The sequence below is a fragment of the Heptranchias perlo genome, chromosome 4, assembly GCF_035084215.1.
Source record: "Heptranchias perlo isolate sHepPer1 chromosome 4, sHepPer1.hap1, whole genome shotgun sequence".
Classification (NCBI taxonomy): Eukaryota; Metazoa; Chordata; class Chondrichthyes; order Hexanchiformes; family Hexanchidae; genus Heptranchias; species Heptranchias perlo.
In genome coordinates this window covers 6,782,864-6,799,123 of record NC_090328.1, presented here as the reverse complement: position 1 = coordinate 6,799,123, position 16,260 = coordinate 6,782,864, and the positions used below count along the sequence as shown (strand labels likewise).

The following is a 16,260-nucleotide window of genomic DNA, read 5'->3' as shown; positions in this document are numbered from 1 at the left end:
TTCTCTCTATCTCTGCCGGTCTGTCTGTGTCTCTCTCTCTGTCCGCCGGTCTGTCTCCCTCCCCTTCCCTCGCCGAGTCTGTCCGCGTCCCCTTCCCTCGCCGATCAACTGGTCATTTATCTTCTTGCTGTGCGCAAAACGTGCTAACTGACATAACAGTAACTACCTCGAAATAATGGGTGGTATGTTGAATGCATTTCTGAGATGCCAGATAAGGTGCTGTATAAAAATTTGCCTTTTCTTTCAAAACAAAATTTTTATTCAAGAAGTTTGTCTTCAATCCAACGAGGATCCGTTGCAGCCCCCGGCCCTGAAAGTTCACGGTGCAGGTTGTGGGTTTTCAGAGATAAACCTGAACTTTCTTTCCACCTCTTTGCATTGTCTATTCTCGTGGTGTCTGGTTTAGTTTGAGTCCCACGCAAGCTTCAGATGGAGGTGACTATTGTCTCCGGTCCCAGTCTCTTACTTAGATTTTTATCGAGTTAAAATGTCACCACCGTAAGTCATACTGCCTGTCAGTTAAATAATGTCCCCCCCACCCCGGTGTGAGTGGGCGCCCGTGAGTGCGTGCGTGTGAGAGGGAACGGCAGTTGTTCGGTGACTTGCTCCTTGTGGCTGCAGTACTTCCCTCGCCAGCGGTGCAGTGTTACAGACCTGCAGATCCTCGCCTGCGTTAACTGGTCAGCAGAAGGAGGAGCACCGCGGCAGCCCTGAATACCAGCGAAACCTCGCGCGGAGTCATCCTCCGCTCTCGGCTCGCGCAGACGGTGACTCCTTGCTGAGGAGGGGCTGCCCTCGAGTAACTCCACTCCTTCCTCCCCGCCCCCCTCAAAAGTTGGCCGTTACTCGTGCGCTGGCAAATCACCGCTCGACCGGAGGTTGCAGCCGAGCTCGATGCCTTCCAGTAGGGTTTCGCTGGTTAGCGATCGGACGCCCTGTCTGATTGCCTCCTCAGCTCCCCCAGCCCGGGAGCACTGAGGCCAGTTGCAGCACGTACCTGTGCAGGGTTAGTCCATCTGTAATTTCTAAATGTTTTATTCAACCGTTCCTGTTTCTCGCTTGTAGCATTTATTTGAGAAACCCCCCCCCCCCCAGGTATTTATCGATAAATCAGCGAGCACTAATCGCTGAGCTGTTGCCGGCCAGTGGGATGGAGTTAAGCTGCAGATCAGCCATGATCTAATTGAATGGCGGAACAGGCTCGAGGGGCTGAATGGCCCCCTCCTGTTCCTTTGAGAGTTCATTGCTGGGAGGGGTGGTGGGGATTGGAATCCAGGATCTCGGGCTTCCCCGATGGACCAGAGATCAAATCCACGTCTCTCGCTCGCTCCACGGACCCGGAAGAAGCCAGTTTCCACCCCGTCTCTTCCCCCCCCCCCCCCCCCACGCCCCGTCCCTCCCTCAAGCCGGGGTTGGGATAAGGAATTGAAAGTTGGCCAGGGTCCCCGGTCCTGATGGATAAACAGTGACTTTCTCCCCATCACTAGTACTGGACATGTGGGGATGGGATTGGACTCGAGTGGCGAGGGTTAGCCGTTGTAATATTCGCACTCCAGATGTGGGTGTCGCTGGCGAGGCCGGCATTTATTGCCCATCCCTGATTGCCCTTGAGAAGGTGGTGGTGAGCCGCCTCCTTGAACCGCTGCAGTCCGTGTGGTGAAGGTTCTCCCACAGTGCTGTTAGGAAGGGAGTTCCAGGATTTTGACCCAGCGACGATGAAGGAACGGCCGATATATTTCCAAGTCGGGATGGTGTGAGACTCTGGTGGGTGGAGGGTGATAGCCTGCAGTTTAAGGGATGCACTTGTCTCTCGGGTGAAGTACGGAGCCTGAGAGTCCTTACCCTAGTTAGAGTCATAGAGTCATACAGCACGGATAGAGGCCCTTCGGCCCATCGTGTCCGCGCCGGCCATCAAGCCCTGCCTACTCTAATCCCATATTCCAGCATTTGGTCCGTAGCCTTGTATGCTATGGCATTTCAAGTGCTCATCCAAATGCTTCTTGAATGTTGTGAGGGTTCCTGCCTCCGCAACCCTTTCAGGCAGTGAGTTCCAGACTCCAACCACCCTCTGGGTGAAAAAGTTCTTTCTCAAATCCCCTCCAAACCTCCCGCCTTTCACCTTGAATCTATGCCCCCTTGTTATAGAACCCTCAACGAAGGGAAAAAGCTCCTTAGTATCCATCCTATCTGTGCCCCTCATAATTTTGTACACAGTTGAGGGAGTTGGTGCTTCAGGAGAGGAGGCGAGAGCGTTAGAGGCAAAAAACAAAGCACTGAATCTGCCGCCGAGGCTCAGTGCTCTGGTGAATTACTAAGTGTCAGCCGTGGTTCAGTGGGAAGCACTCTCACCTCTGAGTCACAAAGGTTGTGGGCTCAGGTCCCGAGACTCAAAACACAAAATCTGGGCCGACACTCCCAGTGCAGTATGGTGAGACATTCAACTGTGAGCCCGTCTGCCCTCTCGGGTGGACGTAGAGGATCACCTGGCCACTATTTCGAAGGGGAGTTCACCCCAGTGTCACAGCCGATATTTGTCCCATCGCTGTTTGTGGGATCTTGCTGTGCACAAATTGGCTGCCACGTTTCCCACATTACGTCAGCGACTGCACTTCATTTTCCTGCGGGTGACGGGCAGTCGTCGTGAGGTTGGAGATGGCGGAGCGGTGTGAGTGGGTGTGAGTGTGCACACGCGCACACTCACCTCCAGATAACCTCTCGACCCACGGGTCGTGCAGGTGATGCGAATATCGCCGGGTTTCTGGGTGGGGGTAGGGTGGTTTAGTTGGGCTCACCCACTCTTAACAGATGGAGCGGGGGGGGGCGGGGGTTGTTGTACGGTCACATTGACAAGTGTCTGTTGCTACTTTGAAGCTGGGGTGTCCATAAGCACTTTGGTGCGGCTTGGCATCAGGCCTGTTGAGGTATCGTGTGGTTTCAGATCCAGAATTGTAACATGGCTAAAGTATTATTTTCTCCCGATGGTGCTGACTCGCGAGAGGGCGAGCGCCTCCCCCCCCCCCCCGTCGCCGAGCGCCCGCGCCCCCGCCCCCGCCCCCTGCTGGCGCCGAGGGACGTTCCCACATGTTCCCGGGCCCAACCCACGTGACTGCTCTTTATATGTGAGTGTGGACCTCCCCGGGGCAGGAGGTTGGGGGGTAAACACAACCGGAGCTGAGCCTGACCGTGCCCTGTCCACACAATCCGGTACTGAGTTTGGGATCACCGGATAGGCACCGAGATTAACCGTCACAGCCGCCCTGCGAATATTTTTGAAGCCCTTCTCCCCCCGCCCCCCCCCCCCCCGCCCCCCCTTGGCCTTGCTCCGTCCCCAGGGAGGAGGCTGGTTGGTTAAGCTGCTCCCCACGCAGCCAGTAGCGGTCTGAATGGAGTGTGTGGGGACGAGAGAGACTTCGTTCCCAGGTTTGTGGTCTGTGTGTGTTGTACCCTCACAGGCACCGGCAGGCACACGGCCTCATTCTCTCCTGAAGCAGTTAACTCCTTGGAACGGCTTCGACAGACTCAACAGTCGCTCTCTGCTGCCTTGACCCAGAGTGGCCATCCTCCATGTGTTGGTCAACGTGCTATTTGACTGTGGAGGGCAGCACAGCTGAATCCAATTCTGGTCTCTCTTGATGTGTGTGTCCGCGCACAATTGTCTGTCCCCCCCCCCCCAACGTCGGTGCGTGAGCGTGTCCCCCCCCCCCAACGTCGGTGCGTGGGCGTGTCCCCCCCCCCAACGTCGGTGCGTGGGCGTGTCCCCCCCCCCCCCCAACGTCGGTGCGTGGGCGTGTCATCCCCCCCTTGTTGGTGCGTGGGCGTGTGTGTCCCCCTTGTTGGTGCGTGGGCGTGTGTGTCCCCCTCCGTCCCCCCCACGTCGGTACGTGGGCGTGTGTCTCCCCCCCCCCCCCCCCACGACGGTGCGTGGGTGTGTCCCCCGCCCGCCCCCCCCCCCCCCACGTCGGTGCGTGGGCGTGTGTCCCCCCCGTCTGTGTCTGTGTGTCTCCCTGTGTGTCACCCTCTCTCTCTGTGTCGTCGTGCCCTGCCTGAGTTTCTACGACCAGCTGTAACACTCCCGCCCGCTGAGGCCGTCTCCCTGGGCACAGGCTGGGGTTTGAAGGTGACGCCTCCTCGTCTCTCTGACCCAACTGACCATTCAGGACCCCCCCCCCCTCCCCCCTTTCTTTTTTTTTTTTTTGTGTCACCAGAATTCCAGAGTCAGTTCCGTGCCAGTGCTGGTTTTTTTTTGCGTTTGGTTTCAGGCCGCACTGACCGGGGGTTATTTTCAATTGCAGAAGGGCTAAGCTGCGGCTATACCTGGAACAGCTGAAGGAGCTGGTTCCCCTCGGGCCGGACTGTTCCAGACACACCACTCTCAGCCTGCTTAAGCGAGCGAGGACTCACATCAAGGTAAACGGGCGATTGTTTGGGACGTTTGGATTGGATCCACCCTTATCTCTCCCCTCCTGCATCAGATTCATCAGGATCCTGGTTTGCTGCTTTTTTTTGGGATGCTTAATTTTTCTTTTTTTTTTCTTGAAGGCGAGTAATTGGCAAAAGAGCCGGAGGGGGAGATGAGGAGAATTTTTTTTTAACGTGTTGCTTAGGCTGCAGCTGGAGTCTGATGGTCCGTCCTGGGCACCACACTTTCGGAAAGATGTCGTGGTCTTAGAGAGGGTGCGGAGGAGATTTACTAGAGTGGCACCGGGGATGAGGGACTTCAGTCTTGTGGAGAAGCTGGGGTTGTTCTCCTTGGAACGGGGAAGGTTAAGGGAAGATTTGATGGAGGTGTTCAAAATTATGAGGGGTTTTTGATAGAGTAAATAAGGAGAAACTGTCTCCAGTGGCAGAAGGGATCGGTAACCAGAGGACACAGATTTAAGGCGATCGGCAAAAGAACCAAAGGTGACATGAGGAGAGGTTTTTTTACCCAGCGAGTTGTTCTGATCTGGAATTCACTGCCTGAAAGGGCGGTGGAAGCAAATTCAGTAATGACCTTCAAACGGGAATTGGATAAATACTTAAAAGGAAAAATTTACAGAGCTATGGGGAAGAGCAGGGAAATGGGACTGATTGGATAGCTCTTTCAAAGAACAAGCACAGGCACGATGGGCTGAATGGCCTCCTCCTGAGCTGTAATCATAGTATCATGCAGCACAGAAGGAGGCCATTCAGCCCATCGTATAAATTTTTCCCTTCAAGTATTTATCCCTCAACGAACATCAATAAAGCAGATTATCTGGTCAGTATCACATTGCTGTTTGTGGGATCTTGCTGTGCGCAAATTGGCTGCCGCGTCTCCTACATTACAACAGCGACAACACTTCGGGGAAAAAAAAGCACTTTGTTGGCAGTAAAGCGCTTTGGCACGTCTTGAGGTCGTGAATAGGCGCTGTGTAAAATGTAAGTTCTTCCAACTTTTCCTCATCCGTTCTTTCTCTTTTCAAAATGCGCAGAAGTTAGAAGAGCAAGATAAGAAGGCTCTGCACCAGAAAGAGCAGCTTCAGCGGGAGCGACGGTACCTGCGGCGTCGCCTGGAGCAGCTGGCGGTGCAGGGGATGGAGCGTCTCCGGACCGATAGTCTGGGCTCAGCGATCTCCACCGACCGCTCGGATTCTGAACAAGGTGAGGCCGGCGGGTGTGGAAATTTCACCCCAGTGAACCCCGGGTATAACTGCAGTCTGGGATACGTGCGTGTTGTCTTTTTTTAAAAAATATCATTCTCGGGGATATTTATTGCCCATCCCTAGTTGCCGTGAGACGGTGATGGTGGGCCGCCTACTTGAGAAACTTTGAGTTGCTTTGCTGGGTCACTTCAGAGAACCACATTAGTGTGGGACTGGAGTCACATTGGTAAAAAGTTAAAAACAGTGGATGTCCAAAGGGACTTAGGGGTTCAGGTACATAGATCATTGAAGTGTCATGAACAGGTGCAGAAAATAATCAATAAGACTAATGGAATGCTGGCCTTTATATCGAGAGGACTAGAGTACAAGGGGGCAGAAGTTATGCTGCAGCTATACAAAACCCTGGTTAGACCGCACCTGGAGTACTGTGAGCAGTTCTGGGCACCGCACCTTCGGAAGGACATAGTGCAGCGTAGGTTTACTAGAATGATACCTGGACTTCAAGGGTTAAGTTATGAGGAGAGATTACACAAATTGGGGTTGTATTCTCTAGAGTTTAGAAGGTTACGGGGTGATCTGATTGAAGTTTATAAGATATTAAGGGGAACAGATAGGGTGGATAGAGAGAAACTATTTCCGCTGGTTGGGGATTCTAGGAGTAGGGGGCACAGTCTAAAAATTAGAGCCAGACCTTTCAGGAGTGAGATTAGCAAACATTTCTACACACACAAGGTGGTAGAAGTTTGGAACTCTCTTCCGCAAACAGCAATTGATACTAGCTCAATTGCTAAATTTAAATGTGAGATAGATAGCTTTTTGGCAACCAAAGGTATTAAGGGATATGGGCCAAAGGCAGGTATATGGAGTTAGATCACAGATCAGCCATGATCTTATCAAATGGCGGAGCAGGCATGAGGGGCTGAATGGCCTACTCCTGTTCCTATCTTCCAATGTTACATCGTATCCGCTAACCAAACTCGTGTTTTTTTTATTCGTTCATAGGATGTGGCGTTGCTGGCGAGGCCGGCATTTATTGCCCATCCCTAATGCCAAAAGCTCTATTGACTTGTTGGCATCGTACCCACTAACCAAAACTCGTGTTGGCATCGTACCCACTAACCAAAACTCTTCCCCTAAACAACATTAGTCGACCAGTTGGGTTTTTACAACACTCCTCTAGATTCACGGTCACGTTTACTGATAACAGCTTTTTATTTCCTAGATTTTTATTTAACCGAATTTAAATTTGCGGTGTGATTTGAACTCTCCTTCTCTTGGATTATTAGTCCAGTGACATAACCACCACACCGCTGTACGTGTAGTGTAGTATAGTGACCATGGGACTGGACCAGTGACCCCGGAGGTTAGGAGCTCAAATCCCACCATGGCAAGTTGAATTTCAGGGCTAACACCAGGTAAAGTGACCATGAATGCTGCTTAGACGGTCATTAAAAAACCCAACTGATTCACTGATGCCCTTCAGGGAAGGGAAGCTGCCATCCTCACCCTAGACACAAAAGGGGGAGAAAGCGGGAATATGGTATTGAGATCGAGGATCAGCCATGATCATATTGAATGGCGGAGCAGGCTCGAAGGGCCGAATGGCCTACTCCTGCTCCTATTTTCTATGTTTACCCTGGTCTGGCCTACATGCGGCTCCAGCCTCACTTAATGTGGTTGACTCTCGATACCCTCTGAAATTGCCTAACAGGCCACTCGGTTGTAAGACGAGGAGCTACAACTGTACAAAGACCACATCTGGAGTACTGTGTACAGTTCTGGGCACCACACCTTGGGAAGGATATATTGGCCTTGGAGGGAGTGCAGTGCAGATTCACCAAGGGTTAAATTATGAGGAGAGATTACATAAACTAGGCTTGTATTCCCTGGAATATAGAAGGTTACGGGGAGATTTGATTGAAGATTTTTAGGATTTTGAAAGGAAATGGGGTCGATAGAAACTTTTTCCACTGGTGGGGGAGTCGAGGACGCGGCCATTCATAGAATCATAGAATCATAGAAGTTACAACATGGAAACAGGCCCTTCGGCCCAATATGTCCATGTCGCCCAGTTTATACCACTAAGCTAGTCCCAATTGCCTGCACTTGGCCCATATCCCTCTATACCCATCTTACCCATGTAACTGTCCAAATGCTTTTTAAAAGACAAAATTGTACCCGCCTCTACTACTGCCTCTGGCAGCTCGTTCCAGACACTCACCACCCTTTGAGTGAAAAAATTGCCCCTCTGGACCCTTTTGTATCTCTCCCCTCTCACCTTAAATCTATGCCCCCTCGTTATAGACTCCCCTACCTTTGGGAAAAGATTTTGACTATCGACCTTATCTATACCTATTCAGGAGAGAAGTTAGGAAACACTTCTTCACACAAAGGGTGGTAGAAGTGTGGAACTCTCTCCCACAAAAAGCAGGAGATGCTCAATTAATAATTTTAAATCTGAGATCAATAGATTTTTGTTAGCCAAGGATATTAAGGGATATAGAGCCAAGGAGGGTTAATGGAGTTGGGATACAGATCAGCCATGATCTCACTGAATGGTGGAACAGGCTCGAAGGGCTGAATGGCCTACTCCTGTTCCTATGTTCCTAGAAGGTCCCCCCACCACCTTCTCAAGCCAATTAGGGATTTACGTCAGTAAACCCGGCCTTGCCAGTGACACCCACGTTCCGAGAATTAATTAAAATAATTCCGGTGAGCTGCTAGTGGGTTGGGTGAAGGTGCATTAACCTTGGCTTAAATCCTGAATCGTTTTGTTCTTCAAATCCAGAAAGGCTCGTGCCAGCTAATGATGGAGCGTCCTATTTAAAATACAGCAATTAGAGATTACTGTTTTAAATGATGTGGGTGAGGGTGTTGAGCTTCCGTCTTTTTCCTTCCCCTGTTTAATTAAAAGGCTCTCCCTCTCTTCCTGCATCCTGCAGTCCCGGGGCGCTGTAGACGGCCGTTGGGAGGGATCCCAGTGCAGTTGGTGCCTTTTCCTTTTGTGTTTCCCTGAGTCACCAATCTGCACCCACCCCCTGATAACACTAAATGTTACGGCGCAGTGTTGTGTGTCCTCTGTCAGCAGGATTGATTTCATGCTGTTTGTTGCAATTTCCACCCTTTTCCCTCCCCTCCCCTCTCCTCTCATGCTGAGCAGGGAGAGCAGTCCAATATGTGTGTGTTTCTCCTTCTCTTTGGTAAACTCTTGTGGGAAGTGCATTTGAGACCACACGGGTGAGATTGGACAGGAAATGTCACTGCAAATACATTCCCTTGTCCACTTTTATTTTACTCCTCCATCGGCATCGTACCCGCTAACCAAACTCGTGTTGGCATCGTACCCGCTAACCAAACTCGTGTTGGCATCGTACCCGCTAACCAAACTCGTGTTTTTTTTATTCGTTCATAGGATGTGGCGTCGCTGGCGAGGCCGGCATTTATTGCCCATCCCTAATGCCAAAAGCTCTATCGACGTGTTGGCATCGCACCCACTAACCAAAACTCGTGTTGGCATCGCACCCACTAACCAAAACTCGTGTTGGCATCGCACCCACTAACCAAAACTCGTGTTGGCATCGCACCCACTAACCAAAACTCGTGTTGGCATCGCACCCACTAACCAAAACTCGTGTTGGCATCGCACCCACTAACCAAAACTCGTGTTGGCATCGCACCCACTAACCAAAACTCGTGTTGGCAACTTGGCATTAGGGTGAATGCTGTCCAAGGCTGGAATTGAAATCCTGCTTCTCCCTGGCAGGTGGCACCCATGGTTTTGAGTCTTCGTTAACCATTGCCTTGATTACTGGGGACGGGATTGCATGTCCCTGGGCATTTGGTCTATAGTTGTAGACGAGTTGATGTTTCTATGTGAGGCTTCGCATCGCACGTAAACTTGTGCATGTGAAGGCGGCACCTTGCATAGCAACAAGAATTTGCACGGTCGATAGTGCTTTTGGCATAGTGAAACATTCTGAGGTGTCTTCCAAAAGTCGGGGGGGGCAGGAACATGGCGCCAGGCTGGAGGTAGAAAAGGAGTTGGGGAGGTGACAGAAGACTGGTTCAAAGAGAGAGATTTGGAGCAGACTCTTTGAAAGTGGGGAGAATTCCAGAGTGCAGGGTCACGATGCCTGAATAATGGTGTTTGCTATTGCACGGCAAGGAACAAAGTTCCACAGGATATGTACAATCATAGACTAGACTTGTATTCCCTCGAGTATAGAAGATTAAGGGGTGAGCTAACTGAGGTGTTTAAGACGATTAAAGGATTTGATAGGGTAGACAGAAAGAAACTATTTCTTCTGGCGGGGGAAGTCCAGAACAAGGGGGCATAATCGTAAAGTTAGAGCCAGGCCGTTCAGGGGTGATGTCAGGAAGCACTTCATCACACAAAGGGTAGTAGAAATCTGGAACTCTCTTCCCCCAAAAAGCTGTTGAGGCTGGGGGTGGAGTTGATTGAAAATTTTAAAACTGAGGTCGACAGATTTTTGTTAGGTAAGGGTATTAAGGGATATGGAACCAAGGCTCGAGGAGCTGAAGGGCCTACCCCTAATCCTATGTTCCTATCCTCACATCTCCACAACTTTCGATCAGGGCCGGTTGCCGTTCACACAAGATATGTCCATTCCTGACTGGCCCACTGCCACAGGAACCATGGTAACTTGCGATGTATTTGATCGCATTCAGTCCAATACCAATCCGCTATAACTGTTTAATCTAGTTCTCAACCAGATGTTTATCAAGTGCTCTCTTGTTTGAAGATTGATTCATGAACTGTGTCCTACATATTGGAGTCTGTCCCACATATTCATTACTGTACCCGTAGTCACGGTAACTTTTATTTCCCCTTCACTCTTATACAGAAGCCGATGTTGACATCGAAGGTATGGAGTTTGTCCCCGGTGAGTTGGACAGTGTTGGCAGTGCCAGTGACGTTGATGACCACTACAGTTTCCGGAGCAGTTCAAGTGACAGTGGCTATGCAGATTCTCGCACAATCACGCCAAGGCTCTCGTAGTGGCTGCTTCAGTACCAGCAGAGGACCACATGTGAACGTGGGGCACTTACAAAGCGAATTTTTGTTCTTTTTTTCCTGAGATGTTAACTGCCACTCTTTCACAGACACCCCAACCACAAGAGCTCTCGCATTGCAGTTACCCTCTCACAGTTCTTTGCAGTCCCAACTCCTCCCGACCCAACTCCTCCCAACCCATTTTGGTTGAAGGATGCAAAGAAACGTGGGATGGTATTTGCAATAACGTGGGTTGGGGGGGGGGGGGTTTGAAGGGGGAAAGGGGAAAAAAAGCCAGCTCTAATGATTAGCCTTACAAGTAGAGTATTGATTTTCTTCTTTTTAGTTTTATTTGTCTGGTTCCAATCTCTCCCGTCGTGGGGACTCCACAGTAAAAGTTGGGACCAGCACACAAAAGAAGGCGTCGTATTCAGCGGTGTCTGCGTTGTTTTGTCTTTTGCCGGTCCGTTAACTGGAGACGATTTGCAACTTGGCAGCGCCGTTCCCAGAGGTGCTTTGCGTGTCTCCTCTCACGTGTCTCCTCTCACACATCTTAACGTCTGCCTTTCCCGAAGTAGGACGTTTTTAAGTAACTAGACAGTATTCCGATTAAGGCTATACACCGTGCTTTTATTGTCTCCTTGTTAATGCGCAAGGTCGATCGTGTTATCCGAGGACGTTCAAAACGAGAAACTGCGCCAGCCGGCGCAGCGAGCAAGAGAAAAACCCACAAATTTTGCTTATGCTTCTTTCCGCGATTTATACAGCCGACACGCGGCAGTTTCATTATCCGTGTCATTTTAGACTGCTTATATTGGAATGTTAGCGATACTAAAGGCGTGTTTGTTTTTACAGTCTGCTTGGTTTTAGTCATTAGAGCATGGCTTCCTAGTCAAACAGACCAATCTTATAAGTACACGTCTCAAGAGAGGTCTCTTCGAGAGGAAAAAAAATGAATGAAAAAAAAATTACAAAAAATATTAGTCAAGTAATTTTAGCCAGTGTAGTCTCAAATTTCCTGTATCAAAATTTTGTATTATATTTTCCTAAATGTTATCTAAACCATGCTTGTTGGGTACGGGGGGGAGGGAGGGAGGGAGGGAAGGGAAAGGGTTGGGGGGGGGTGGGTGGGGAGGGGTGAAAATGGTACAGGACCCAGACCAGAGTCTCAGGGACTCTCTGCCATTGTCACATTGTGCCTTGGTGACCATTTCTCAAAGCCCCCATCGCCCTCCCCGATTGCTGGCACTTGCGTCCTTCCCTTGCCTCTCAAAAGTGGATACGATGAGAAGAATTTTCATGGCAGCTCTCGTCCTTGTTTGCACTCTTAAACCGACTACTTCGGAACCCGCCAACCAGGCAGGCTGCAGTAGTTGGAGACCGCGTGACCTTGCTCCGTGACCCTCCTCCTCTCTCTCTCTCTCCCAACCTCCTAGTGGGGACAGGTCAAAGGTTAGAACATGGCAGCTGAATTTTACAAAAAATGTTGTATCCTATTGTTTGTTATTGCTGGTCCCAGTAATGGAAAAATCTCACTATAAAAACCTTCATTATAAGGGAATATAGTGCAGTTAACAATTGACCATGGTATTTGATTGACGGACTGCAGAATTTCCAGCAGTGTTTTTTTTGAAGGCTATCTTATTGTTTTGTGTTCTCTCTCTCTTTTTTTCTGTGCATTTGGCGCCAATTTACCAAATCATGAAAAGCAATAGAGATTTTACTTTGATATCATCGACACACACGCGCGACTGTTAATAGGATCAAATCTCTAAACGACGTTTGCGCTCCGTCCGTTCGTTTCCTGGACGATGGAACGCTGAGGTCAGAAAATAAAAGTAAAGCTGTTTTACTAAAATTGAAACTCTCGCACAGAACCTCCCGTGTCACGGTGACTCTGTAACGTGTAGCAAGCGTTACAGACACAGCTCTCCGAGTTTGGGGCGTGGGGGCGCGTATTAGTCCCTTTCACGTGGTGTTTTTACTGGCCATTTAAAAACGAATTCAAACCAAATGTCTTTTTGAGTACATAATCAGTGGGGTCGGATTTATGAAGTGAATCGTAGAATGGTTACAGCGCAGAAGGAGGCCATTCGGCCCATCGAGCCCGTGCCGGCTCTTTGTAAGAGCAATCCCAGTCAGTCCCATTCCCCCGCTCTTTCCCCGTAGCCCTGCATACTTTTTCCCTTCGAGTATTTGTCCAGTTCCTTTTGGAAAGCCACGATTGAATCTGCTTCCCCCACCCTGATATTCAGCAGAATTGCGCTGCTCATGCCTTATTAGGACTGGCTCAACTTGAAATTCTAAACCAGCGAGGGGCCCAGCTGCTGATCCTGTGGTGGGGGGAGGAGGAGGGGTTGCATTTTCCCAACAAGACCTATGGAACTATTGGCTATTTTGTCTTCCTGCCTGGCATTGTGGTGTTCTGCCCCCCCTCTCCTCCCTACGTTAATCAATGGATCAGACAGGAGACTTGCTGCCAGCTCTTACGTTTCTGAATCCACTGCTGAGGTGGTGCGTGAGATTGGGCTGGGCTGGCTCTACTTTCTGATTGTTCTCATTTTATTTTTGAAACTCCCTCCCTCAGGGAAGGTTACCTCCTCTGGGCGCTCGGCATCGTGGGCTGCGTGGGCCCAGTATCAGCGGTGGCAGTGGGAGTCTGTTAGCCCATCGTGCCCGTGCTGGCCCTTTGCTGTAACTCGTCCCTGTGGGATGCTTGAGAAAACTGGGATTTTCAAGACTGAGATCGCTAGCTTTTTGTTAGGTCAGGGTATCCAGGAGATGTGTAGCCAAGGCGGGTAAATGGGGTTGAGGTACAGATTGGCTGTGATCTAATTGAATAGCGGAACAGGCTCGAGGGGCTGAATGGCCTACTGCTGTCCCAGTGATTGATGCAGACTTCCAGGTCTGCTAAACTAGTGTTGGTGCCGCACTTAAACCTGGCAGTGGTAGAGGTGGATCAAACTGTGCCTCCTTCGTGCTGATCAGTGTATCCTCCCTCAAATTGGACCAATGCTGTACATGCACAGCAGTCCCCTGCACTTGCGTTGTGGCGCAGCTGGTGAGTGAGAGTGTGGCTCCATTGTGTGCTGACCCAGACTTTGAGGGGGAGGGAAGAAGCCAGGGCTGAGCTTGCACCAGTGTGTTATGACCAATTTTACACAGTTTACATTTCGACAGGCACAAGTCTGGCATGAGAAATGGAGTCCGGGCACAAATATTAGTAATTACAGGACTTCAATAGAAAAGATTTGAGCCTTTTAATCACTTGATTGTCAAGGTGCTAAAAAAAAAAGTTCGACTGTTTTCTTTCCCCCCCCCCCTGCCCTCCCAAACACACACTTTTGCCTCTGGACCTTTGTCAGTGGCGCTCTGTAAACAGCTGCTTGAGAGAGGGAGGGGGAAACTTAACTTCTCTCCCCTCCTCCCCAACCTAGTGTAGAGAAGGACCAGTTGGTGTCTCCCTCTGACAAGTCCTGGTTGAGGTCGAGTGCTTTCCCAAAGGGGAATTGCCAGAGCAATTATGTTCTTTGGGAGAAATTAGCCTGATTATAATCCAGGTGATACAAATATTGTATCACCTGGATTGGGTGGGTGGGTGGGGGGGGGCGGGGGTGGAGGAGGAGGAGGAGGAAGAGGAAGAGATGTACAAAGTTCACTTACAACTTTGTTGCTCAAAAGTTGACCACCCTCTCCCAACTATACAGAAGCAATTCCGTGTTGGAATACCGCTGAGTGCAGAAGGACGTCCCAGCCAGGTCCCAACTCTGCTGATGTCGTCCGTTAACTCTTGACCGCCTGAATCATTTATCCACCAGGTGCACAGCGGGGATGTGATTGATGCTTGTAGAGTTAAAACTGATCCTTACCCTCCCCAATACACACACACACACGGGCACACACTCTTGAGTCTTGGATTAAGGTTTTTATTGAAGTCAACTTGAGTACCAATCCACCCAAACTGGCCGTTCTTCTGCAGTGATCCAGTGAAGTGTCAGGCTGGAAGGTGGACTGATTGATGGCGTGAGCATTTTTAAAAAAAACGTAAAATAGGAAACTTCAGGCTCAGCAGCAGCTAAAAGCATTTTTTTTCTTTTTGCGGGGGAGGGGGGGTTGGGAGGGAAATGTAGACTTTATATTTTAAATAAGGTCTCCAACAGACCAAAACTGTGTTCTATCAATTTGTACAATTGATTATTGCAAAGCATTTAGATAGTGGTCTTGTATCTTTTTATGAAGAATAACATTGGCCGACTCTGATAACAGCCCATTGATAGTTACTAGGCCTTTCAAGAATGGAGAACATTGCTGCAGTATTCATTTTTTTTTGTTCCACAATCACTGGCTTTAAAAAAAAAACATTTTTAGAAGTCTTTAGAAAGTTTTCGTTTTAGAAGGTGGAAAGGATCTCTTGTTTCTATTCAGCCACAGGTATTAAACTTTGGAAATGTCCCATTTTTTTTTGGCGAATTATTGGAATTGAGGAAATTCTCTGTACCTTCTGAAAAATGAGATTCAAAGCTCCCGAGGCACCACCTCGTGATTTGGGGTCGGAAGTTACAGCAACTGCAGTTTCTGTTGAACAGATTCACTTTATTCTTGATGCGTATTTGCAGGGTGAGGAGAGGTGGAGGGCTTTGTAAATGGCTTGAGGTACACTGGATGGGTTCTGTGCCAGAGACTTGTGAATATGTATTGTTGAGGAGCACTCTTCAGTATAGAATGCTTTATAAAGCTCCTAAGATGTATAATATAAATTCACACATACAATGGTGCTGGCTACCCCCTGTAGCACACTGAAGGTTATGTGTTGTATCATTCTTTCATTGTAATATAATAAAACATTTTTTTTACATCATTTGGTCTGTGCTCTTCTTTTATGGTCATGTTTCAATTTAATCGTGCGGTGGGATATGGACTAGAAATGGCAGCTCTCGATTTCTAGTTAAGACCATGGCTTTGAACGTTACCGGTTGGGGTACTCTCAGGGATCAGTAAATATTGAGACACTCATGACCTTGCCTTCCCCCCCACCCCCCCCCCCCCCCCCGCCTCAGAAATATTGACTCGCTTCTGGTAACGCTCCCTGCAAATACTGACACACATTCTTGGGAACACCCCAACGTGCAAATAATTACACAACCCCGCGGCCCCCTTTGTCCTAACTTACAAAAAGACAATTGTCAAGCAATTCAGAGAAAACAGTGCGATAAATGTGGATAGCCTTTATTAATAGTTCACAGCAGCAGTGGACCAGAATTTGCTACGAAAATAACAGCGAAGTAGTCCAGCAACTTACGGCAAGGAAGGGATATACACCGTGAGTTGCGAATCGCCACAAGTTGCCGGACAATTTGCATCGATCCGCCGATAGCCTCTCGAAAACGGCAGCTTTCCGTTGACCTCCCCCCCCCCCCCCCCCCCCCCGTGAATTTCGAGAAATTGCTGCATTTGTGCATTAGTTGCCCATTAAACTCGCCACAGAAAGTTAGGGCTGGAACTTAACAGCGTAAGTACCCTTTTAATGATGAGATTTATGTTCCTGCAATGCCGATCAACGCTCTGGCCCAGAAAGGGAACAATTGAAACTGTTGCATCTCATTCCTACAGGTAGTAAATTGT

At 49.4% G+C, this 16,260-nt stretch overlaps 1 protein-coding gene across 1 annotated transcript in view; it reads left to right on the top strand.

The window, feature by feature from the left end:
• The window catches only part of LOC137320420 (max dimerization protein 4-like), a 28,697-nt gene extending 17,805 nt beyond the window's left edge, over positions 1-10,892 (top strand). Inside the window, exons 4-6 of the mRNA XM_067982119.1 lie at positions 4,293-4,407; positions 5,454-5,622; positions 10,490-10,892. Of these exons, the coding sequence (XP_067838220.1) occupies positions 4,293-4,407; positions 5,454-5,622; positions 10,490-10,644 (439 nt within the window). The 3' untranslated portion in view covers positions 10,645-10,892. The remainder of the gene's footprint in view (positions 1-4,292; positions 4,408-5,453; positions 5,623-10,489) is intronic.
• The last annotated feature ends 5,368 nt before the right edge of the window (positions 10,893-16,260 follow it).